At 45.9% G+C, this 25,301-nt stretch overlaps 1 protein-coding gene across 1 annotated transcript; it reads left to right on the top strand.

Moving 5' to 3' along the window:
* Positions 1–356: 356 nt before the first annotated feature.
* Positions 357–25,301, top strand: LOC135808544 (uncharacterized). The gene is made up of 6 exons (XM_065321747.1): positions 357–696; positions 9,878–10,035; positions 18,636–18,907; positions 19,684–19,807; positions 21,398–21,601; positions 24,148–25,301. The coding sequence occupies exons 2-6, from the start codon at positions 10,023–10,025 to the stop codon at positions 24,486–24,488; spliced, it is 954 nt and encodes a 317-aa protein (XP_065177819.1). The 5' UTR covers positions 357–696; positions 9,878–10,022; the 3' UTR covers positions 24,489–25,301.

The following is a 25,301-nucleotide window of genomic DNA, read 5'->3' as shown; positions in this document are numbered from 1 at the left end:
ACATGACAAGATAGTATTCAGTGACAGGAGCAGAGCATGCTATGATCACATGCACCCTGCTCGTTTTAGACTGTCAACTGTTACTGTTCATAATGGTATGCCTGTTGCGTCTTTGAGCTGGATGGCAGACTTGGACTTGACATACTCTCTGGATCTTCCTGACAAAAAGATGAAAGAGAACTGCTCCTTGAAGTGATGAGCCCTATTTGTCACCTCGTGTGTACGTGTACTGATTCGCAAACGCCACATACGACTCATGAGCTCAGCTGGTCAGAACAAGAGAGTACATGCACTTGAACTTGAAGTACGTGCACACAGAATTATCACATGTTGGTCAGTCCACGGCCATTGGCTATTGGCAGTATTACCAAGTATGGGATGGACGTTCTGTCGGGCTACGCGAGGTGGTATCCATTGATTTTCCTCACATACAAAATTCCCTCAATATTGCAATGCTCTCAATGAAGCTCTTCATAATGACGACAGCCTGAATTTGGTTCTAGCCGAGTTGTTCTTTTCTGATAACAAGGAAGCCGGAGCGGCGCTGAATGTTTGCCCAGGATGAAACTCGTCACTGACTACTGGCCTTGTAAATGTTGGTAGCGAACATGTTTTCCGCTCGCCGACCTCTTGGAGTAGCGCTGTTTCTCCTGGTCCTTGTTCAGGCATTACATGGCGCCGCCGGACAATCAACAGGTACGCACCGTATGCACCGTATGTCTTATGAACTAATGGATACTTAACTTCGGATTTGCGTGGGTATTACACACCTTAGCAGTTGGACTTGTTTTATTCAAAACCCCACATTTAAATGAATAATAGCAAGAAGGTACAAGAGTGGAGCTAGAGGGAAAAGGGAAAACAAGTAGGCGTCCAGGTAGAAAAGGAAACGTCACTTGAAAGATTAGAACATTGAAAGGATCAGTCACGCAATACGGTTAATTCCCATCGTGGATCGGATAATTATTCATCCCTACGCAAGAAGTAGGTCGTTATTATTAAGAAGGAAAAAAATGTATTTCACCAAGCATGCCTGCAAACGACGCAGAACACACTATAGTATTGATGCAGCCAGCCTACAAATCATGCAAGCGGCATTGATCGAGAAATGATGAGCGTGCTTGGCGACGCAAATAGGAAGCCCTGCATCCACGAAAACACGTTACAAACCATTTTAATAGCAAGAAAGAGATACAGCACCTCAATCTTGCCATAACGCTTGAATATTGTAAATCAGGATGCTTGTTGATAAATAAGCCAACCAAATTCTTCAGGGCACGTGAACACTCCCGGCTGCACATACCATTGGTAGCAAAACCAAGGGCGTGAATGCACCTCTCTCGATATGTATTACCCTCTGCAGGTATGCTCTCCTGTAGACGCACTACATGTATGGCAGTAGTTTTAGCCGCCTGTAGCGATAACGATTTTAGAGTACCTGTAGCCTTCTAAAAAGTGTGACATCGTTCATGTGTTGGATGTCGGCCATCTTCTTCATGTCTACAAAGACTGGCTGGGGTATGTACTAACAGGTGCTTATTGAGGTCCTCATGCTCTCTAAGTCTTAGACAAGTTACAATATTCATAACGGTGGCTCAAAAGTCTTTTTTGAATCTTTTTGATTGTTTGCAATCCGTTTAGACGCTTCCTGCAGCTTCAACATGTGTTTTGATGTAACTTCAAAAAGTAAATTTTCTTCGACGTCTTGGTCTTCAACATCATCTGGAACAATGAAATTCTGTGGAAAAGGCGAAGAATCAGCATCACCACAGACTTGTCCCTTCCATGGTAAATACTGAAGTATAAAAGTAGAGGACAACGAGGAGGTCCGATCAACACTTGCCTAGGTGCAGGAGTAGGGTCGTACAATCTGTGCAACACGTACTTTTTGAGGAAGCCTTCGCTGAGTAAATCAATTTCTGCCGCCAGTTTGCTAGCTGACGAAATTTGTCACTGCTGCGGCATCCAGTTTCGTCATCCAAGGAGAAACGACATGCAAGGAGAAGCTAGGACAATGTAATTGCCTACTTTGATGGTGGAGAGCTGATGACCTGTAATGGCAAAGCAACCCACTGTTGTATTTCTTCTGGAACTCATCACTCACGTACCACCTCGTAGGTGATTATGGTTGCGTCCGTAAAGTTGCTCCATCTTGTCGTTATGGTCAGTCAACATGATCCATGCATGACCTATATTGAAATGCTCGATGAGTCTTTTCAAACTCACAATTCCGCGCAGGCACAGGAGACGGATATCAGGCGCCATTTGCTTAATCGCCTGCTCAGCCATGATAGCTTTTCAAATCATGATCTACGTGACATGCTTTATGGATCAAACGCGTTCTTCTCTGCACTTACGGCTCAGCAGCGGCACCAGCTCACTGTCCTCGACAAGCGATGTGTTCGCTGCGTAGCCGATCTGCCCTTCCCGTCCCATACCACTCCTATGCACTCGCATTTCCCTGACCCCTGTAATTGAACGTGCCAAATGCAAACTCCGTTTCCTTATGCACCGTGTCCACACCAGCAGCATCAGCCCTCTTCTGAAAGATAGAGTGGCCCTCCAACCTCCCAGTAACACCCGTGGCAATGACAATTGCAAATACGTTGTTCCGCTAACTCGGCGAACATCTGGCGACAGCCGACCATTGGTTTCCGCCGTGAAGCTTCGGAACACCCTGCCACAGGAACTCACGTCCACTCGTCGTCCAACCCCGTTTAAAAGATTGCTGAAAGTGTTTTTTAATGCGATTAATAGTATAAGTGAAGCGGACATTACAAAATGATGAATGAGAATACATGTATCTAAAATGGTTGTTCCTAATCGATTTTCTTGAGACTATCATCAGGGAAAAATCGTCTCACAATAGAGGCTATACGGAAAACAAACTACTTATAGGTTATAGGATAGTGGGGAGTATACAAGGTGAGGTGTGAAGAAAAAAAAAAACTAAAGTGGGAGAGAAGACGAAAGAAATTAGAAGAAAAGATGTGAGAGTGTTCAGACGGTGTGAGCTACTACAAAAGGTGAGTGAAATGAAGGCGTGGAAGCAGGTGACTGTGATAGAGTGAGGAAGTGTGAGGTGTAGGTGTATGCGAATGTATGTGTGTGAATGCTAGGTGAAGAGTCTCAATTTTGTGACATTTTCTTTCTGAATGCATAGATTAGGACCAGTACCGTCTTCTTCCCACATGTGCTCCTTCGACGTTGTAAGCTTGTTCACCAATGTGCCCGTGATGGAGACAATTGACATTTGCGCTAATGCTCTGTACCACGATAAAGAGTACAGTAAACAGTTCGATTCTCCCTGGATGTCCGAAACTGCGTTCCGCAGACTAATGCAGATGATGACAACTGATGTTGAATTTTCTTTTGATGACACCATGTACCGCCAAATTGACGGGGTGGCCATGGGTTCACCATTAGGTCCAGTTCTGGCCAATGTGTTTGTCGGGTTTTATGAATCGAAGATTCCAAGTGCGATGTGGCCAAGCTTATATGTTAGATTCGTAGATGATTCGTTCACGCATTTCCGTAATCTGGAACAATCGAATGAGTTTCTTGGTATGCTCAACAACCTACATCCCGCTCTGAAATTTACATGTGAACATGAGCAGTCAAACCGTTTGTCTTTTCTCGATGTGTTAGTCGAGAAAACGGAGATGGCTGTTTCAACTTCAGTATATCGAAAACCAACGTTCACCGGGCAATACATTGTCTACGACTCCTATTGCTCGACTTTATACAAAACTAATCTCGTACGAAATTTGATCATGCGCGCTAGGCGGATTTGCTCGCCTGATAAGCTTCAGCAAGAGCTTTGTTTCCTGAAGAAGGTATTCGTTCGGAATGGATATCCTGTTCAGCTCCTCAGTAAGCTGTTTAGTGAACCTGATATTCAGGTTGCCGAGCCTGAGTTTGGACCTGACCCATGTCGTGTATTTTTACGACTTCCATGGAAAGGTCAAATTTCGCTGGATGTGGCCCGCGCCGTGAGGACTGTGGTCAGACAAACCTATTTTGCCACAGCATTGACAACTGTCTTCACTACGGCCCGTGCGTTCACGGTGAAGAAGGATGTTCTTCCTACCCAACTAATTAGCCATGTAATCTATCATTTTGAATGTCGGCATTGTGATAGCCGATATGTAGGAAGAACCCTTCAGCACCTGAACGCACGCGTCAAACAACATGTACCATTGTACCTTTTGTCAGATGCAGCCAAAGCCCAGCGACCTGGGCGAGGCCGTCCCCGCAAACAGGTGCCAGTTGCACAACAGAACCACACTATTACAGCAGCGGGTGAACCCACTGCAAGTGCACAGTTACGTGAGACTGTAGGAAATGGACAAGCACAGGTACGGAGACCAGTAACAAGGAGCATGACTCGTGCGCTGGTAATGGCATCTACAACCGGACATGGACTGGCAGTGAGCAGTAGCGTGGGATTGTCGTCGGGTGCAGAGGACGGGATGGAAGAGGAAGAGGATGAAGAAGGTGTGAGCAGTGATGAAGAGAGTGAGTTGGACAACCAAGATGAAGATGACCGGACTGAAGGTGAGAGCACAACGAAAGGGTCAGCAATTAAAAAACACCTCTTGTCTAGTAGCCAATGCCGCTCAGTGTATGACGATTCATGCTTCACTGTTTTGTGCCGTGCTCGTAGGTTTCGTGAACTTAAGGTATTAGAAGCTGTTTTCATCCGTAAACACAATCCTAATCTATGCATTCAGAAAGAAAATGTCACAAAATTGAGACTCTTCACCTAGCATTCACACACATACATTCGCATACACCTACACCTCACACTTCCTCACTCTATCACAGTCACCTGCTTCCACGCCTTCATTTCACTCACCTTTTGTAGTAGCTCACACCGTCTGAACACTCTCACATCTTTTCTTCTAATTTCTTTCGTCTTCTCTCCCACTTTAGTTTTTTTTTCTTCACACCTCACCTTGTATACTCCCCACTATCCTATAACCTATAAGTAGTTTGTTTTCCGTATAGCCTCTATTGTGAGACGATTTTTCCCTGATGATAGTCTCAAGAAAATCGATTAGGAACAACCATTTTAGATACATGTATTCTCATTCATCATTTTGTAATGTCCGCTTCACTTATACTATTAATCGCATTAATAAAGTTATTGTCTCCTCGTCGCCTTTTCATTTACTTCAAAAGGAGATATTCTGCTACTCAGGTTGATTGCCTGAACGCAATTATTAGGAAGCGCTTTGTTTGCCGTAGTATTGCACATAACCTTACATTCCTCACACAATGTTTAGAGTATGGTGTTTGCCCTCAGTCTATACAAAACCGCGTTCACAAGGCAAAAGCTTATCATTCACTCAAGCTGGAACGGGTTTTTATCAAAGACGATATTAGCCGTAGTAAGGACACTCTTAGCAAAGTCAAATCCCAGTTCAGACATCTATACGCTCTGGCTCGTTCCTTTCTCTCGCCGTTGGACTTCTTGCGTTTCTCGAACCTTCTGTCTCAGAACGACGCTAACCAACAAGTTCGCCTGATTACAAAATATCGTAAGAATTTGAACTGGCTTCGTAAGAAACGGTTCGGCTCCTTCACCATTGACCATAGCACCATCATCAACATCGCCAATGTAGAACTTAGCAACATAGAGAAAGATCTCTTGTGTAGGGGCATTGATTACGGAGTTCCTCCTACTTCGCTGAAACCTGAAGTGACTTTAATGGAATTTGAACTACTTTACAATAAATTATCTGAATTCAGACCTTGTTCGGATACTCAGAAGTCACTTTGTGCTGCCAAGCTGAGATCGATAGCTGAAGAGCATGCCACACAACAACCAGACCGTAAATCTTTCTCTTTGTCTCGAGAGCACTTGAAAGCCCTCCGAGATCTCAGAGCACGGAAAGACATTATTATCACGAGACCGGACAAAGGTAGAGCCACTGTTATAATCACTAAAGAACAATACCACACGAAGATGGCTACTATCCTTGATGATCGGTCGAAGTTTGTTAAGTTAGGCCCTGTACAGATACACGACCGTACAATTGCTATAGAATCTGATATCATCAAGTACTTGCGGAAGCTGCGGAATGCAGAGGAAATATCTAAATATGAGTACTTACGAATTAAACCGATTGGTTCAACACGGCCCAGACTTTATGGATTGCCGAAAAATCCATAAGAAGGATTGTCCCCTTCGCCCAATACTTTCAATGTGTGGTTCACCTCAATATACAGTTTCGAAATGGTTGTGCGATATGATTACACCAGTGGCTAAGTACTATTGCAAACACAATGTAAAAGACACTTTCCAATTCATCGATATCCTGCGTGAGCAGCCAGTACCGTCTTCTTCCCACATGTGCTCCTTCGACGTTGTAAGCTTGTTCACCAATGTGCCCGTGATGGAGACAATTGACATTTGCGCTAATGCTCTGTACCACGATAAAGAGTACAGTAAACAGTTCGATTCTCCCTGGATGTCCGAAACTGCGTTCCGCAGACTAATGCAGATGATGACAACTGATGTTGAATTTTCTTTTGATGACACCATGTACCGCCAAATTGACGGGGTGGCCATGGGTTCACCATTAGGTCCAGTTCTGGCCAATGTGTTTGTCGGGTTTTATGAATCGAAGATTCCAAGTGCGATGTGGCCAAGCTTATATGTTAGATTCGTAGATGATTCGTTCACGCATTTCCGTAATCTGGAACAATCGAATGAGTTTCTTGGTATGCTCAACAACCTACATCCCGCTCTGAAATTTACATGTGAACATGAGCAGTCAAACCGTTTGTCTTTTCTCGATGTGTTAGTCGAGAAAACGGAGATGGCTGTTTCAACTTCAGTATATCGAAAACCAACGTTCACCGGGCAATACATTGTCTACGACTCCTATTGCTCGACTTTATACAAAACTAATCTCGTACGAAATTTGATCATGCGCGCTAGGCGGATTTGCTCGCCTGATAAGCTTCAGCAAGAGCTTTGTTTCCTGAAGAAGGTATTCGTTCGGAATGGATATCCTGTTCAGCTCCTCAGTAAGCTGTTTAGTGAACCTGATATTCAGGTTGCCGAGCCTGAGTTTGGACCTGACCCATGTCGTGTATTTTTACGACTTCCATGGAAAGGTCAAATTTCGCTGGATGTGGCCCGCGCCGTGAGGACTGTGGTCAGACAAACCTATTTTGCCACAGCATTGACAACTGTCTTCACTACGGCCCGTGCGTTCACGGTGAAGAAGGATGTTCTTCCTACCCAACTAATTAGCCATGTAATCTATCATTTTGAATGTCGGCATTGTGATAGCCGATATGTAGGAAGAACCCTTCAGCACCTGAACGCACGCGTCAAACAACATGTACCATTGTACCTTTTGTCAGATGCAGCCAAAGCCCAGCGACCTGGGCGAGGCCGTCCCCGCAAACAGGTGCCAGTTGCACAACAGAACCACACTATTACAGCAGCGGGTGAACCCACTGCAAGTGCACAGTTACGTGAGACTGTAGGAAATGGACAAGCACAGGTACGGAGACCAGTAACAAGGAGCATGACTCGTGCGCTGGTAATGGCATCTACAACCGGACATGGACTGGCAGTGAGCAGTAGCGTGGGATTGTCGTCGGGTGCAGAGGACGGGATGGAAGAGGAAGAGGATGAAGAAGGTGTGAGCAGTGATGAAGAGAGTGAGTTGGACAACCAAGATGAAGATGACCGGACTGAAGGTGAGAGCACAACGAAAGGGTCAGCAATTAAAAAACACCTCTTGTCTAGTAGCCAATGCCGCTCAGTGTATGACGATTCATGCTTCACTGTTTTGTGCCGTGCTCGTAGGTTTCGTGAACTTAAGGTATTAGAAGCTGTTTTCATCCGTAAACACAATCCTAATCTATGCATTCAGAAAGAAAATGTCACAAAATTGAGACTCTTCACCTAGCATTCACACACATACATTCGCATACACCTACACCTCACACTTCCTCACTCTATCACAGTCACCTGCTTCCACGCCTTCATTTCACTCACCTTTTGTAGTAGCTCACACCGTCTGAACACTCTCACATCTTTTCTTCTAATTTCTTTCGTCTTCTCTCCCACTTTAGTTTTTTTTTCTTCACACCTCACCTTGTATACTCCCCACTATCCTATAACCTATAAGTAGTTTGTTTTCCGTATAGCCTCTATTGTGAGACGATTTTTCCCTGATGATAGTCTCAAGAAAATCGATTAGGAACAACCATTTTAGATACATGTATTCTCATTCATCATTTTGTAATGTCCGCTTCACTTATACTATTAATCGCATTAATAAAGTTATTGTCTCCTCGTCGCCTTTTCATTTACTTCGAAAGTGTTTTTCTACGGTTAATATGGCCGAATAGCACCTCCCTCTGGCATAGGTCCTCATCTTCCTATTTCTCCCTGATTGTTACTTCGTTCGAACTTGACTTGCAATTACCGGTACAAATACTTCCTATTGACTGTTTTCTCATTTTCTCAAGTGCAGCTTTATCGAGCCACACTTTCAATTTTATCGCCATCATAATATTGGGCATCAATGCCCGTTTGGTTTGCGATGTAAAATAAAACTTCAAATAAACGTAAAGAACAAGCTGAGCGAGGGTCATGACGGTGAGCTGCCAGCTTGCTCCTATTACCACGAGTCTTTCTTCCTCACTTTTGAAAAAGCTCCTCGAGGCTATTCCGAGTCTTTGTCTCTCTTCCCAGGTTAAATCTCTCAACCTGGTGTAGAGGTCTCCGTCCTCATTTTGTTCGACTTACCCATCGTTATACATGTACATGTAAACTACTCTCTCACATCAATTCACGTCCGCGAACGCACTCATACACTCTATCTATTGTTCATTCTCATCTTTATCCCTCTTCTCAACTCTTCAGCCTTCACACAGTAATCTCTTTTATGTAAAAGAAATCAGCGCCACCACCACCACCATCTTTCACTGCAGTCCATTTGTGAACAACAGCAAGAGAACATAGGGGACTACACAGGGCGTGTAGGTGCTATAAAGCTGTGCCGGTGAGGTGAAGTGCGCTATCGACCCCCCGATCAGTTGTCTCGGGATCAAGGCACCCATCACGCACCATGTCCATGGGGAAGAGGGAGAGAAGAAAGACTGTGTGTGAAAGAGTGAGAGCCTGAAAGCCAGAGAATGAAGGAGATAGAGAGAGATGGGGGGGGGGGGGGTGAGTGAGGGAGGGTGAGTGAGTGAGTCAGTACCAGATTAGCTTAGGAAGCTATGCCAATGGTTCAGCAGCTGCGTTGCTTGCATAGGGGCGGGGGGGGGGGGGGGGAGGGTGCAAGACGGAGAAGGTAAATCGAAGCTGCTGCCATCTAGTAGGGCGCAGTGACCCAGTTTCGGTGGAAGTGTGCGAGTTCGATTGGGAATAAAGGAGGAAGGGAGCGTCTCAGATTCCTCGGACCAAGACCATTCGACTGAGCACCCTGAAGACTACAACTGGTGAAAATTTGATTTCAGGCTTTTAAAAAATTCACGGTTCGCGCCGTTGACCCATCCAAATCGCGAAAATGGGGTTTCGTTGTTAATTATTTTAATATCGATCTCTGACCAAGTACCCTATTCGGCATGCAGGCACTGGATCAGCGAGAAAGGGACCCCAAAAGGGAGCAAAAAGGAAAGAAGAAGAGAAAGAGACACGAACTGTGTCTTGCTCCCTAGAGCTCCCGAAACATCTCAGTGCAGATTGTTTTTGCAAAATTGTGGTATTGGGCCTGTAGCTCAGCCCACTAAACAATACCGCAGGCTAGGCGTGCTGGGCGGGTGTGTGTATGTATTCCCTTATCCATTTCTTTATGTCTACATAACGGACCAATTGTGATTCTAATTTTCTATTCGGCAGGTTGTCTTAATGAAACGTACTCTTTCTCTGGCGCTCTCTCACCCGTCCGTTATTCTTCATTCCTGAAAGTCGTTACGGCAAAAAAAACCTTGCTTATCTCTTTAACAAGGCTAATCCCAGTGGCCCAGCAGTGGATCATACTACAATGACAGAAGATGGTGAGTATACATGTGATTATAGTGATTCTCGACTGCTGAGTCAAAAGTACACGATAGGGAACATACTATTATGACGTTTCTGTAACTTTTTATTAAAATAAATTGGAACAGTTGCTACATATAACATGGAACTAATTGTCGTACTTGTACTTGAGAGAGGAGGCAACGGATGAGCCTAGTGAAATGGCTACCTAGTACCCACACCTTCCTTTTTATGATAGGGACAAACACTACAAACAGTCATGTAGATCTCATAAATGAAAAAATTTGACTAATATCCAAACAAACGGCGAGGAGATAATAATTTGATAACCGTAATCAATAGGACAAGCTGAATCGACATACACAAATAGGAGATCCCCCAGATAGGCGTTAGCCTTTGGGTAATCCTGAAATATAGATTATTATTTATTATTACCAGGTGAGGGTCGATCCGCACACACCGACGTCAAACAGATCGACAATGAGCTGTGTGTGGCGGACTTTGTCGAATGCTTTGGACATGTCCAATGTGCATAGTCCGGTCACATTTCCCCCGTCCTTGGCAGCGAAGAGACTGTCAGTGAGTAGGCAGAGGGCATCCTCAGTGGAGTGGCGCTGACGGTAGGCAAATTGGGTAGTAGGGAGGCACTGGTTAGTTCGAAGGTGGCGGACAAGTTGGCGTTGGACGATCTTCTCAAGTAGTTTAGAGATAATGAGGAGTATAGACACAGGTCGATAATTATTGGGGAGGGAGGGGTCGCCGGATTTATACAGAGGCACGACTGAAGCCAGTTTCAACGCTGAGGGCACTACACCAGTCCGGAGCGAAGCACAGAATAAAACGGCAAGTGAATACGCCAGAACATCAGCACATTCCTTCAAAACGGATCCTGGAATTCCGTCACTGCCAGTTGCTTTCGAAGCATCAATTTGCACCAGATACGTGTAGACATCCGATGGAGCGACTGGGTCGAAGCGATGGAGCGAGTCCATGGTGGGAGGGCCGCTTGGAACAGAGAGAACCTGGGGACGTTCATGATCCGTGACAATCCGATGGAAGGCCTCGCTGATTTCATCAACCTTGCAGGTTGGCTCTTGCTTGTGGCGTGTGCGGCCGGTGACGGCATCGACTAACTGCCAGGTCTTCCGCGCATTTCTCGCATTTACTTGACACTGCACAGCAAAATACTGGTTTCGTTTCCGTCGTCGAGCATTACTTGCCTGCGATCGGGTTCGCTTATACTCCTGATGAAGCGACTGGTTGGCTCTATCCTTCAACCAGCGGGCATGCAATCTGTTTTTGTCTTTACCAGCTGGAACAGCTCTCTATCTGACCAGGGAGGGAGAGAAGCCTTCGTTGCCTTTGTCGATGCCAGAGGTGCATGGCAATTGAGGACTTGCATGAACGCAGAGTACCATTTGTCCCACATCTTGTTGACATCGTCATGGTTCTCAAACTCATGAAGTCGAGCGGCAGCCAAGTCCTGACGAAGCAACTCCATGTCCACTTTGTGAAGCTTTCGACTTAGGCGCTGGGTCTGTGGTGGTGGGCTCTCAACCTTAAGCTGAAGACAGGCGTCCATTGCGAAATGGTCACTGATGGTCTGAGGAGCAATAGTTGCCGCCGTCGACACATCAGGACGTGCCGTGCCAGACTGATCAGGTCCAGTACTGTGTGTAGTACTGGACACCCAGGCGTTACTCGAGTTGGTTCATTGACCAAGTTGCGGAGACCGCAGTAAGAGCGACACATATCCATGAGGTGAGGAAACTGTGCACTGGGATTACTTTGATCTACGTTCACATTCAGATCACCAACAAGCGTGACAGTCGACGCCCTGTGGCCTGGTGCAGCATAACCTCAAGCTTGGGCCAAAAAGCGATTGTGGCATCTGGTGGTCTGTAGGTACATGCTAGGAGGTGCCGTTCTTGGCGCCCTCTCAATTCGAGCCACGTAGACTCCACCCCTTCCGAAGTAATGTCGGCAGCAGGCACGATAGGGAGGTGCTGGCGGTAGTAGAAGCATGTCCCGCCACCACGTCGCCCTACACGGCCAGAACGCGCTATACTATATCCTGGAATTCTTATCTCTCCGTCTGAGATAGTGCAATCCAACCACGTCTCCGCTATACCCAGCACGTCGAGCTTACGTTACGTACCTTATGCCGGAGGCTGCATGCGTTAATGAAGCCTATCTTAAGAGAAGCGGGAGGCTGCATAGTAGCACGAGGGAAAAGGGATCAGCATGGGGATTAAGAGCAAGTAGTGCAGTAAGTATTAAAGAAAGAAAGAAAGAAAGGTACCACATACCACTAATAGTTAACACTGACGGACCGTAATTACCTTCATTGCACTAGTGCCTTCCTCTGCGGGCAGCTGCAACTCTCTCTGCCAGCTTCTTGCGCTCACGGTTTGAATACTCCTTAGCCCACGCAATTTGCGGGTCGTTCAAGGCAGAGGCAGGAGATAGGACAGTGGCGGAGAAGGTGTGTTTGCCTGCTGCAAGTCTGAAGCCTTCTTCATCAGGGGAGGGGGTTGTCCCGCTGCTCTTTTCTTTGTCTCCAGGTTGGCTGAAAGCCGGCACATGGTTATTAGTGGTATCAGTTGTACCAGTGCTGCTGGTCCCATTGGCTAAAAGTGCCTGGCGATAGCTGTTGACTGAGGCAGTGTTCAGCCCTGTGTTGCTAGCTACACCTGTCTCCACACTGACCACAGCTGGCTCTACAGCGGCTTCTGCGGGCTGGGAGTTCAACTTTGCACACCTGATGAGCCGTCATGACCTATACGGCGAAACGTACGTCGTGTGAAACACTTGTTATCGTACATAACTACTAGTCCATCACATTTACATGATAGTGAAGTTCAGTAGGATATTGACGTTTCGGTTTGTCACAATTCGTCTTCGCTTAGCTTCCCCTTTCTATGTTTATTAATTATTACATAAACTTGAGCCTCCCAAGTTGGGTGGTCTGTTGCTTTGCGTCGTCGAGTGGTAGTAGAGCCGGTCTGTCCAATAGTCTTACAAGTTTCGTCATCATCCATAAACTTTCGGCATTCTTTGTTGCCGTGGCGCGTAGCTCATGCTCTTCTTTGTTGCGCGTTCCTTCCCCTCTTTGACCTTTCCGAACCTGAGCCTTCCAAGTTGGAAGGTTGTTGGTTTGCGCCTTGGAGAAGTGTTGGAGCTAGGTGTCAGGTCGCCGAATGTCTCAGTACTCCTTGTCAGTTTTGTGCCATTTTGTCGCGCTCGGTGACTGTATAAGATCTGGTTACGTTGGTGGACAGTTTGCCATAACTCGTAACATTTTGTCCTTTTCCTTTCTTCATCATAACTATATTGGCTTACCATCCGAGTTCAACTTACAATATAGATCCTTTTCTCTTTACATATTACTATTGGCTCAACCTCAGAGTTTGTACTAGCGTTTTCAGAAATTAATAAAGGTAGACGAGATATTACACACAATTATTATCTACGCATGCATCTACGCAAGAAGCACCACCAGCCAATAGGTCTTTTGCCAAATAAGACACGCAGTGACTTGGCGGGGCATGGCATGCGTACTGAATGCGTGACCCAGGCATGCCATACATGCAGTGCATTCCTCCCAGCGCGAGCTCTTGTTCTGGAACCGCAACGATCAATCACCGCGTTTGGCGTGTACTTACCCAGGCGGCCAGAAAAAACGGGACTCTCCTGGATCGGAAAAAAACTGACAGCGAAGGATTCTGTTTTCTTCTAGCTTCTTCATTGCTGTCCAATATGTAGAAAGGGTTTTTCGCATTTACTTCTTGCTGGACCTTTGTGATATGTTTGATACATGGCTGATGAAGCGGTTAATGAGCCGAGCACTTCATCTCTTGTGGCGGTACGTTGCGATGAAGGGAATGTTGTCACTTGATAGTAGTCCTGCGAGGGAGAATCAAGTTGAATTAGCGATCCCAAAGCTCGGGTTTTGATGCCTTTGGACAACGAGTCCTTTGAAAAATGGACAATCAACTAGTTGAAGACTTACCTGCGAGCTAGAGGAGCCGGAGTGTCCAGGAAACGGGGTGATTTGCTCGATCGTTAAGTGCCACTTCAGGATGCAGTCTTCAACATTTCGCACAAGAAAAAATACATTTTATCGATACATGTTTTACATTCTAACTTTCTCCATCTGTTCAGGGCCTGGTTCTATCACATCGATCCAATACTGTGCACTCCAGATATATTTGGCGGCAGGCCTCGGCAAGGAAAGCGGAAAACCGCTGCCATTCAGAGCATTGTTGACGCTGAGCTCGTGGAAGCCCATAGCGACGCAATGAGGATATCGTCCCTCTAGCAGCTACATTTCGTCCTAGTTTTCCTGAAACTTGGTCCAGCTCTGCTCTACCAAAGGACCTATTGTATGGTTGCAAAGATACTTTTATATTCGCCTTTGTAAATTGATAAACCGCCAGCACTAATATTAATCAAGAGGGGTATTATTATTATTATTTTTATGGGTATTATTATTCATTGCACTTTTGCAAATATTGCAATCTAAAATACTATCCACATTTATACCCACTAAGTCATTAGCTGCTCCGTATTGTGCATGATTGTTCAGGCATGACAGAATTCGTGTTGCTGAAGATCAATTCGCCATGCAATGCTAGCAACAGTTGGCATGGAAAACATAATTTTTGCTTCAGCAAGTAAAGGAGCCTGGAATACTGTGAGCAGGCAGCGAGCAATCCCTATCTGAATGATGATAGGGAAAAGAATTGTTGGAACGATCTTTGAAAAGATAGAGAAGTCCCTGATTCGCTCCATCTGACACTCAACATGAATTCGTAACGTGGCAATTTGTTGCGTTTTCTGGACATCTTCTAAGGCCATCTGTTGCTGGATCGCTTGAACTTTACGCCATATGGCATCAAGAGATCCCGGATGTAAAATCCTTGGTCTGCCATAATCAAAGTCCCATAGCCGGCTACTGGCAGAATATCTAAGTAGTGGCTTCTGATTGTGAGCTCGTGGTCACTGGTGGGTCCCGTAAATGACTTGGAGGTAAGCACCGCACCACCATCTGGGGTCATACGGATGAGGCTCGTCAAGGTAGTAACGTTATGCGTCTTATATGAGCTGTAGAGTTGCGACTGCGCAGACAGACTGGAAGCGATATTACATTTCGGCACTGTAGCATCTATGATCATGAATGTTGTAGGATGCAGCTTTTTGAAAACATCCAGCAATCGGTCTGCCACTTGGGAAGGACGCGGCGAGATTGGTATGTGTGCCGTGGCGAAGACTAACCATGGTAATGAAAAAGCTCTCCAAGCCAATTAACTTAATCTTCCGTTCATCACCGGGTTTCCTTTTCCGGGAATCGGCATCCACTGGTTTACTGCGAAAGAAAAGACGCTCTTATAATCCAGGTGAAGAAATTGAATACATGCATCAAACGCAGCAAGCAAAGGAAAACCAGTGTACTACTGAATGTCAGAGTCTTCAAACCGAGCTAAATATCCAGGCTGAACTCCACTTGGATATCGTCGATAGCGACTATAATATTCATCAGTGAAATGGTTAGAACAGTTCAACACACCACTATATTGTATGGCATGATGGTACCCGTAGCCATTCCGCTCATCTCGACGAATGGCGGCAATCCAAGACTTTCTTGTGTCCAACTCGTCACTGCTCACGCTCTTAGCTTCTCCAGTTTTCGATTCCTTGCTAGCAGGGAAGACATGCCGGAACAAAGTATTTTGTCTGAACGTCGGTCGCTGTTGCACTGCGGAACGCAGCAGTGATCGCCTTTCCCATGGCTAAAATATCTGGAGAGATGTTCTAGAAAACAAAACTAAACCCTTTACAAGAACTAGGCAGAGAAAATCCAGTGACCGTCTTCATTATATTATTCTAGAATGTCGATCGCGATCGCTTGAAGAAACATAGTTTTTGAAAGTCACAAGCATCACAAAAAAAAGGAAGTCACTATTTTCTCGACGCGTGGGTGAGCACGTACACGCCAAACGCGGTGATTGATCGTTCCGGTTCAGGAACAAGAGCTCACGCGTGACTCGTAATGCACTGCATGTATGGTGTGCCCGGGTCACGCATTCAGTACGCATGCCATGCCCCGCCAAGTCACTGCGTGTCTTATTTGGCAAAAGACCTATTAGGACAAGGCTGTGTCATGAGTATTGAACGTTTTCGTTCCCTTCTTCTCAAAATACTACAGGGATTGATGGAAATAGAATAGGAGACGACAACTATAAAGAAAAGAAGTTCAGAGATACATCACTGCAATTTTGTGTAGAAGTGAAACGAAGGAAAAAAATGTTAAGAGTCAAAAACAACATGCAAAACCACTAGGTGACAAACACGTAGTGATAAGAAAAAGGAAAAAAGAGGGAAACATCAAGAGATCAAGGGATCTATTTCACACCTTCACGACGAACAATGCCAAACACCTGCAAAGACAACACATTCCCCTTCTGAACACAAAGCGCAGGGGCTAACTTACGTATGTACAAAGCTTCCAACACGGCAAGATGTAACAGAGACCTACCTACCACGTGACAAACAGAGAAAACCGTATCAGAATACCACTAACGATAACTAGCACTGCCCAACAAATGTTACTTTATTGCCGATGTTCTTGCTCTTGTTTACCATGCCCATCGGATATGCTCCCCTCCAATGTTAAGGGGCAGCCTGGTCGTAAAATCCCTGAAAATCGAATTTGTTAATTCATATCGAGTGCTACATCAGTTGAAAGAGCTTGAATAGCTGCAAAATCTCTGAAAATGTTGTCTCGATCTGACCAGCCGTTCAAGAGTTATGGCGGAAAATGTGCCCTTGCAAGGAAAGATTTTTGTTGCACGCTGTCATTTTTGGCAGCACTGTATTTGAGTCTGAGCAGACCATGCGCAACTTGTCGTATCATGGAAACACGCAAAAGTGTGCAGAAGTATGCAGAAGTCCAAAAATCACGTTTTTTAGCCATGTAGTGGGCTGCACGGCGGCGGGCGAATGACTTTTGCCAGCACCCTCGTGACGTTGCAGATATGTGGCTTGATTATTGTAGTTGACGTTGATTTAGTGACTTTGGCAAGTTTGAGTCGTGTGAGGAAGTCAGGTAGGATTCAGTACTAGGCAGTAGTGGAACGTGAGTGGTAGTATTTGCCGATTTTTGAGGGTATCCTGGATTCGGCTTGCAGCGTGTGTCCAGATCTGACCGGCCGTTCAAGAGTTATGGCCGAAAATGTGCCCTTGCAAGGAAAGATTTTTTTGTTGCACGCTGTCATTTGTTGGCAGCACTGTATTTGAATGTCAGCAGACCGTGCGCAACTTGTCGTATCATGGAAACACGTGAAAGTGTGCAGAATTTTGCTCCAAGTCCAAAAAATCAGGTTTTTGAGCCACGTATTGGGCTGCACGGCGGCGGGCGAAGCCCGCCGCCGTGCAGCAGGACTTTTGCCAGCACCCTCGTGACGTTGCAGATATGTGGCTTGATTATTAATATTGTAGTTGACGTTGATATAGTGACTTTGGCAAGTTTGAGTCGTGTCAAGAAGTCAGGTAGGATTCAGTACTAGGCAGTAGTGAAACGTGAGTGGTAGTCTTTGACGGTTTCTGAGGGTATCCTGGATTTGGTGTGCAGCGCTGTGGAAATGGCTTGCTGTGGAGGTCCCAGCACTGGATGTTGTATCAAAGGTACGACCTCGTAGCACGCCCTAAACCTAAAAAAATACAAAAATTGACTTGGGTCTGTGGGAGCCTGTGAGAGAACGCCCACTCGTGCCATTGTGACAGATTCCAGGGCCACGTTGAGGGGCCCTATCCCTACACCTATGGCTGCTTCTGGACTTTTTTTAGGTTTGGATCCCGCGCACGGACAGAATGGGCAAGAAAATGTGAAAAAATTATAAATGCATTTGTTTGGCTCCTGGGTCGCCCGCACACCGTGGCACTATGCCGGAATTTTTAAATCATGTCCAGAGGGCCAGCATAGTGGCAGGAGTGTGTGGTGAAATTTTCACTCAAATCCATTGAGAGACACCAAAGTTATAGTCAACTGAATGCCATATGAAATTTATGACCAGGCTGCTACCTTAATTAAACGAGGAATTAAAGCGACTCTTATCGATAATGACAGAGAATGGCTATCTTAAGACATTTTTAGTGAAGCTCGTCATCCAAACCCCGACCATGGAAAAGACGATCACTTTTGGACCGAAGAGATGCCCCGTGGTATTACGTTTGCCATGGGTTGGTGCCGGCTCCCCGCGCGTCGAGAAGGGGGTGCGGAATATTGTTTGTTCGTCTTATCCATATCCGTGTGTCAAATTGTATGTCATCTTTGGGATGACCCGTGCGTTTAGCGTGAAGAAGAACGTTACCTACCCTAAGCAAAAGTAATTTTTACATAATTATTTCTTTCACTGCCGAAAATCGGTACGTAGGTACTTTGAACAGAAGGGAACGAAAACGTTCAAGACTTATGACACATGTCATAATTGGCTAGTGGTGCTTCTTGCGTAGATGCATGTAGATAATACAATATTTGTTTGTACTATTTTCTGCCTCCGTCCTAGTTTCAGACCAGATATTGACTATTGTTGGTATTTCTGATTGTGATGTACAGGTCAGTTTCTTGCTTTCCAACAACTACTGTGCCGATTGAACAATAAGACATCTGGTACTGCAACCACTCCACATCTCTGCCCAACATCACCACAATCATCTGTTAGATGTAGCATGACATACTATTACAACCTGCATGGGATCTATGCTGGAGGACTCTATGTTGGCACCCGGTTTAGGACTATTGATTCTTTTAGTGGAGACCAAGGCCATGGTCGGAATTGGACAAAATCTACCATACAGGCAGACTTCCCACCAGGGACACCAATTGAGGTTAGTTTGCAAGCTGGGCCTTTGCGCAGCAGGGGTAATGTAGTACATGGCTGAACAATGACTGTAAGCCATGTACAATGTATGTGCCATAATTATGTCTTTGCCCTTCATTTGAACACCGCTACTTTCCTGGCTATTTCAGATGCGAAATGACGGTAATTGTGTATTGCTCCCTAGGTGGGAGCTTGTGCTATTCCTGCGGACTTGAATTCTCACTTGACTGACTCACGACTGCCATCCAGAGCACACGAGAAGTCCATCGAACCTTCCACTCGGCAAACCTGCAAGAACGCACTACTCCCTGCTCAATATACAGTGTATCGGGGAATTCACCCCTAATCAGTTGAGCTTGAGTGGGCGGAGGAAGATTGTGCCTGAAGAGCACCACTTATAAGTTACATAGTGCTCCCCAAGCGCAAACATCACCAGGGATACAAACTTACAGAGACGCTCGGTTTCCAGCGCGACAAACAACTCGGTGTTTTTACAAACTAGCACGCCGGAAGCCCCAAGTCATAGAATATTCATTGGTCTGAGGGAATGATGCAAAGGGAAAAAGTCTGAAGAAAAATTGACTGTCACCACCAGAACTCGAACCTCTGAGTCTCGCGGGTCAGCCATCTTCAGACAGTGACACTCAAAAGTTACTGCAGAAGCGCTTTGTTTCGTTCTCTTTATGTGTATAAGGCTCTCCACCTGGGTGCATTGAGCACTCTATCGTCCTGCTGCAACTCTCCCTGAGTATTACTACTGTCCTTCTCTATATTCCTATGCAGTTTGTATTCAACTTCACGTGCAACCCAAATCCTATAATGGAACCTCTGGTGTTTTCGCAAGTTACACAAGGGATTGTCGCTATAGATGACATCACCGTCGTATGCGACTGTTCCGCACAACAAGGTGTAGTGCATTCTACTGACTGTGTATGTGCATAATTGTATGGCTATGGAGTGATCGTAGGGGCGTTAATCAGGAGAAAACAAAAATCATGAATGAGAGCAGATCGTCTCGCTTACGTCACAAGCGATGTGAGCAAGAGACCCTGGAGGACATGTTTAACATTAAGCTCCTCGTCTTTGTCCGTCGTTGTCTGTTCTCCCGAGCTAGCTCCCTCTTCACCTGCTTCTTCGTGAGAATTACTGGTGACCGCACTCGGGGAGCAGCACATCACCTCGTTCGAGTACCATTTTGGCCCGGTCCTGCGGGTCGAGCGACCATGCAGTTCATCTGCGCAGTCCTGTGGAACCAGCTCCAGCCTGATCTCCGTTCCGAGCCCAGCCACCTTCAGTTCTGTGCCCTGCTAAAAGCGCATCATGGCTCCGTTTAAATGCTTTTCGGCTAGTGTGTTTCTGTGGTATAGCGGACTGTAGAATAGTAAACGTGTTTTGCAATAATGTATGAAGCTATCTTGTATATAGTATGTTCCCATTCCGTTTTTGCTTTGGTGTAGCCCTGAGGTTGATTTGCTTATTTATTTCTACCCTTCCTTTCTCCGTACTTCAGTCCCCCCTCTCTCTCATTCCTTCTGTCGTCCACATGTATCAAAGGAGGCGAAATCACCTGTTTGTGGTGCGACGTTAAATAAACGTCTACAACAACAACAACAAGAGCAAGTCTCTGCATACATATTGCAATCTCACGTTTTCCACTTTACAGAGAACTTTCAAAAAGTGTTAGAAAATCAGGCCACCTGCCGACTGCTCTATCAAAATTAATAGTTGTGCCCAAGCTGCCATCAATTATTGTTTTCATCGGTTTGCTCCATTTTTCAAGTAACTCAGCGCATTGACTGAACAGCAGCTGAATAAAGGGGTTGTCAGTTAACACCCCCCCCCTCCCCCGGATATCTTTTGCACTTGAGTGACTGCGAAAAATTCCCACCTCCGAGACACTAATTATATCCCAAGCAATACTGGTGTTTTTGGCTTCTTCGCCTTGTTGCCCAAGTGGATTGTAACGTTACCTGATCTTTCGTTCTTACTCGACATATCGTTCTGCACTGTACACATTCTTCATACCTAACATGTGCCCCTCTCTCTCTCTCTCTCTCTCTCTCTCTCTCTCTCTCTCTCTCTCTCTCTCTCTCTCTCTCTCTCTCTCTCTCTCTCTCTCTCTCTCTCTCTCTCTCTCTCTCTCTCTCTCTCTCTCTCTCTCTCTCTCTCTCTCTCTCTCTCTCTCTCTCTCTCTCTCTCTCTCTCTCTCTCTCTCTCTCTCTCTCTCTCTCTCTCTCTCTCTCTCTCTCTCTCTCTCTCTCTCTCTCTCTCTCTCTCTGTCTCTCTGTCTCTCTCTCTCTGTCTCTCTGTCTCTCTGTCTCTCTGTCTCTCTGTCTCTCTGTCTCTGTCTGTCTCTCTCTCTCTCTCTCTCTCTCTCTCTCTCTCTCTCTCTCTCTCTCTCTCTCTCTCTCTCTCTCTCTCTCTCTCTCTCTCTCTCTCTCTCTCTCTCTCTCTCTCTCTCTCTCTCTCTCTCTCTCTCTCGACACCTCTATACCAGCTTCTTGCAAAGGGACAACTCCAACTCCCCAGATCTTCACCAGCCGCGGCGTCAGCAGTTCTCAGTTTGTGTCAACTTCACCAACTGACTTGTCAGGGACGTTGCCATATAGCACCACTTACCAAAGCAGCTCCCAAGGAATGGCTCACTCTGCTCTACATGAATCCACAACAACCAAAGCAACTCGGTCCACCGTGTCACCAGGTAAGTTTTTCAGTTCTTGGTTGCAGTCAGGAATAGGCTTTCCCCAAATCGGCTGGCCGAAAAATTCGCCGAAAACGAGACTTATCACTCCCCCCTCACGTGACCGCGGACTCCTGCATATACACTCACACAATAACCACACAACTGTTTGGGGATAGCGCGCTTCTTGTATTATGCCAAACTTGACACGCTGAGTCCAGCTTGACTCAGCTGAGTCCCTAACTGCAATTTACTGCTCTAACATGAAGCCGTGCCTGGAAGAAGAGAAAAAGCGAAAAAAAAAAAAAATTCTGGCCTTCTGCAAGCAATAGCAAGTAATGAGTGACGGCTGTGTAAAGTCGCACAACCATGCAGTCGACCGGATGATGGTGAGTGTCCGGCACACATCTTGCTCTGCTGCTCCACCTGCGCATACCTGATACGGTGGTGCGCTTACGGGCGGGCTGCCTGGGCCCCAGATGCCTCCTTGATGCGCCACGGAGTGCCGTCGAAGCACCTGTATCACTTCGGTGATCCAAATGCGAATGCAGCCTTGCCGGTCGCCCGCCGGCCTGCCGCCTACGCGACCAGCCTGAGACTGGCCCTGCCGCATTTGGCGCTTCTAAACGCTGCGATCCGGTAGACAGCTCACTGGGCTGCCAAAAACGTGACTGGCTTGAGGACAGTTCCATACTGGGCAGGGCGCCCAGCTCAGGTCGCACGCCGTGGCGGCGTGAGCTGGGCGCGGTGAGGGTTGGTGATAACTACAGTTTCCTCCTTCCTCCTCCGGAAACTTCCATTTATCTAAAATCGATAAGCTTTTCGCCGATTATGGAGGGTTCCTTTGAGTATCGCCGAAAATCTACCACATGTTGTTGCAAAGTGCGTTTACGAACGAATGATGTTGCTGCAAGCATGACCACTCAACCTCTCTACTTCAGTACTTGTAGTACTAGTGCGTTGAGGTCATGTGACTCGTGTCCTTTGACCTCCTTCCACAAAAACACTAGCCATTAGGAAGATTGTTACGGGTAAAATACTACACTACAACGTACAGTTGTGGCCAGTGCCATCTAGCAGAGCTGTATTTCCAATATCTGAAGCCGCTAGGCAATCATCAGACAACTGATACTCAGATCTACCCAGAAGTATGCTTATAAACACATAGGGCCGCAAGCATGCAATACCTGAAGCCAATATGCCAACACTTCTTTTAGCCGATTTTCCAATATATTGCAATTTTGAAGCCGATTTTCGAACAATCAGCTGATTTTGCAGCCGAATTTGATGTATTTTTGAGCTAAGCGAAAAGTCGATTAGGCGAAAAACGGGCCGATTCGGGGAAAGCCTGGTCAGGAATAGGGTCCAGCGGATTATGCTCCGAAGATGTTCGTATAATGCTAATCATAATGCTCCAAAAACTACCTCATAATGCTTATTATAATGCTTCAACAAGGGCCATAATGCTCTTGGTTTGGGTCAGAAAAGAAGAAAGGCTGCAGGTATTCAATCTGCTGCTGAATCCGGCGCAATATTTTCCACAAGCTCCACCGCCTTGTAGCACTATAAGACAATCAATTCGCCAGTGAGTGCTCTTCATTGCAGCTTTGACGCAGGGCTATGGCTGAATAGTGTATATCATATACTATGCCGGAAATTATCCATGTAGTGACAGGTGTAAACTGTGTTAAGGATCATTGGGATGAGGTTTATCATTGCCACTGGTAGTCCTGCCTACAGACAAGCAGTCACTGCATTGGTTCTGTGAATAATTTTTCATCTGAAACAGCAGATATTAGGCTGATCTTGGATCCAGATCCCTTCCATTTGCGGCGAGCGTGAAACAAATGTGGACAGATGATTTTGTTGCTCTACTTCCTTTACTTTTATAGTCTTCTTCTCCTTGTGGTGGTGGCAAGATTGCTGAGGGTTTTTATTATTAGACTCAGGTGGAGAGCCAAGAATTAATTTATAGGAAGAAAGAAGGACCATAGAGCTACAAGTCACATTAGTATCCATTAACACCACCAGTTGCTTTACATTTACTGAAGTAGCGCATGCGATAACGTTGCACGACACTGACCAACGGTACTGACGTTCTACACCTAACTGGCAATCAGGTCTAGCACATCTTGGAATACATAATTTCTCAGAAAATTCAGGCTCGAACTTTCCAGAGGTTCTTGACTGCCGCGACGCCATGTTGTGTCTTGCCTCGAATGGCTAGTTGCAGTGGATTATGGTGGCGTAACAGCGATGCATGAACTCGGTGTGGTGTCAAAATTAATAATCTGAGGCAGGGGAAATGTGTCAATCAACCACACCGATCACTGCGCATGCCTCATCGGCAAGCATGTTTGACACTCGACAGACACTCACTTACACGGGCTCTGCTGTCTAAAAAGTTCCTATTTTTACTGACCTGAACTTGTGTGTATGTATGTGTATGTGTGTGTGGGTGTGTGTGTGTGTGTGTGTGTTTGTGTGTGCGTGTGTCACTGTGTATAATGTGTTTGTGTGTATGCTTGTGCGTGTGTGTATGCGCGTGTGTGTGTTCCGACTTTTAGTTGAATCAAATGAACAACAAACAGCTGTCCCAATTGCAATCATACTCGGAGTGTCTGGGTTAGCAGCCGGCGTCATCATTACTCTAGCAGTGGTTCTCGTTATGAAAAAGATGCGATCCAGGCTGCAAGCGGAAAGCCAGCATCAAGACAACACAGCTCACGCTGTCTCATTCCAACTTCATGGAGCACCTGCTCCAAGTACGGAGAATCCTGCCTATGGTGTGGCCATTACTAGTACATGTGTATCAACACCATCAAAGAAGGCTGCTGGAGCTACGCGGAATGGCAACACTAGCACAAATAATCCATTCGATTCGCATGATTATATGGATATTCCGTAACCAAATTAATGTACTCATTAAGTGGTCAGCGGTACCATTCGGCCTTTCAATAAAATAGCGCTCCTCTTCTCCATGCGCGCATCAGCAGACTAGCTGCTTCCTTCGGTCGCCATTACACATGCACACATACGGATACTGTAATGCCTCCCGACTGCTATTTCGTCTACAAAAGGGCTCTCTAGAGAAGGTGATGCTGAACCAGATAATCTGATGGACATGGTGTACTGTAGAAAATAGGCACAAGGCACTGGGCAAGGTGTGAAACTGACAAAGAAAAGAGAAGTTTACAAGAACATTCTCAAATCATACACAGTGCGCAGGCCCACGGTTCCTTGACAATAGCAAGTGAGAAACTGGTGTTGTCCTACTTCGAAGCACTATCATAATCATCATTTTTTCGTATGGCTAGATATTTGTCCTATTTCCTCCAAACCTTCTCGTGTTTCCTATGATCGATAATTCAAAAAGTGTTGTGTGTTTCTCTCTGTTGTTTACCGTACCTACCTTCATTTACCCTTATGATGCATGGTCCCACCTATGGCTGCTGGATGCTAGCCCGGTGTGTGCCAATCTCAGGCCTTCGGCTGAGTGCTGATTGCGTACATTGTACACTCAATGACTACATGTACAGTTATGTGTATTGAAGAGAAATTCCACATCTTCATGGCGGTTGGTTGGGTTCTTTTCTTTAACTTTGGGTTCTTTTCATTTGCTTCGAGTTCTTTACATTTTAAAATTGTTTTGGGTTTTAGTTGCATTTCTATTATTGATCAAGATGGTATTTTTGCCCGTACAAGAGGCCGGACCAAGTGA

This window comes from Sycon ciliatum, chromosome 2 (assembly GCF_964019385.1).
Source record: "Sycon ciliatum chromosome 2, ocSycCili1.1, whole genome shotgun sequence".
Lineage (NCBI taxonomy): Eukaryota > Metazoa > Porifera > Calcarea > Leucosolenida > Sycettidae > Sycon > Sycon ciliatum.
This window is presented reverse-complemented; position numbering and strand designations above follow the sequence as displayed.

Coding starts and splice junctions, on each gene's coding strand:
- LOC135808544 (XM_065321747.1), top strand. Junction 19,808..21,397: donor CGACTGTTCCGCACAACAAG/GTGTAGTGCATT, acceptor CCTCTATACCAG/CTTCTTGCAAAGGGACAACT. Junction 21,602..24,147: donor TCGGTCCACCGTGTCACCAG/GTAAGTTTTTCA, acceptor TCCGACTTTTAG/TTGAATCAAATGAACAACAA.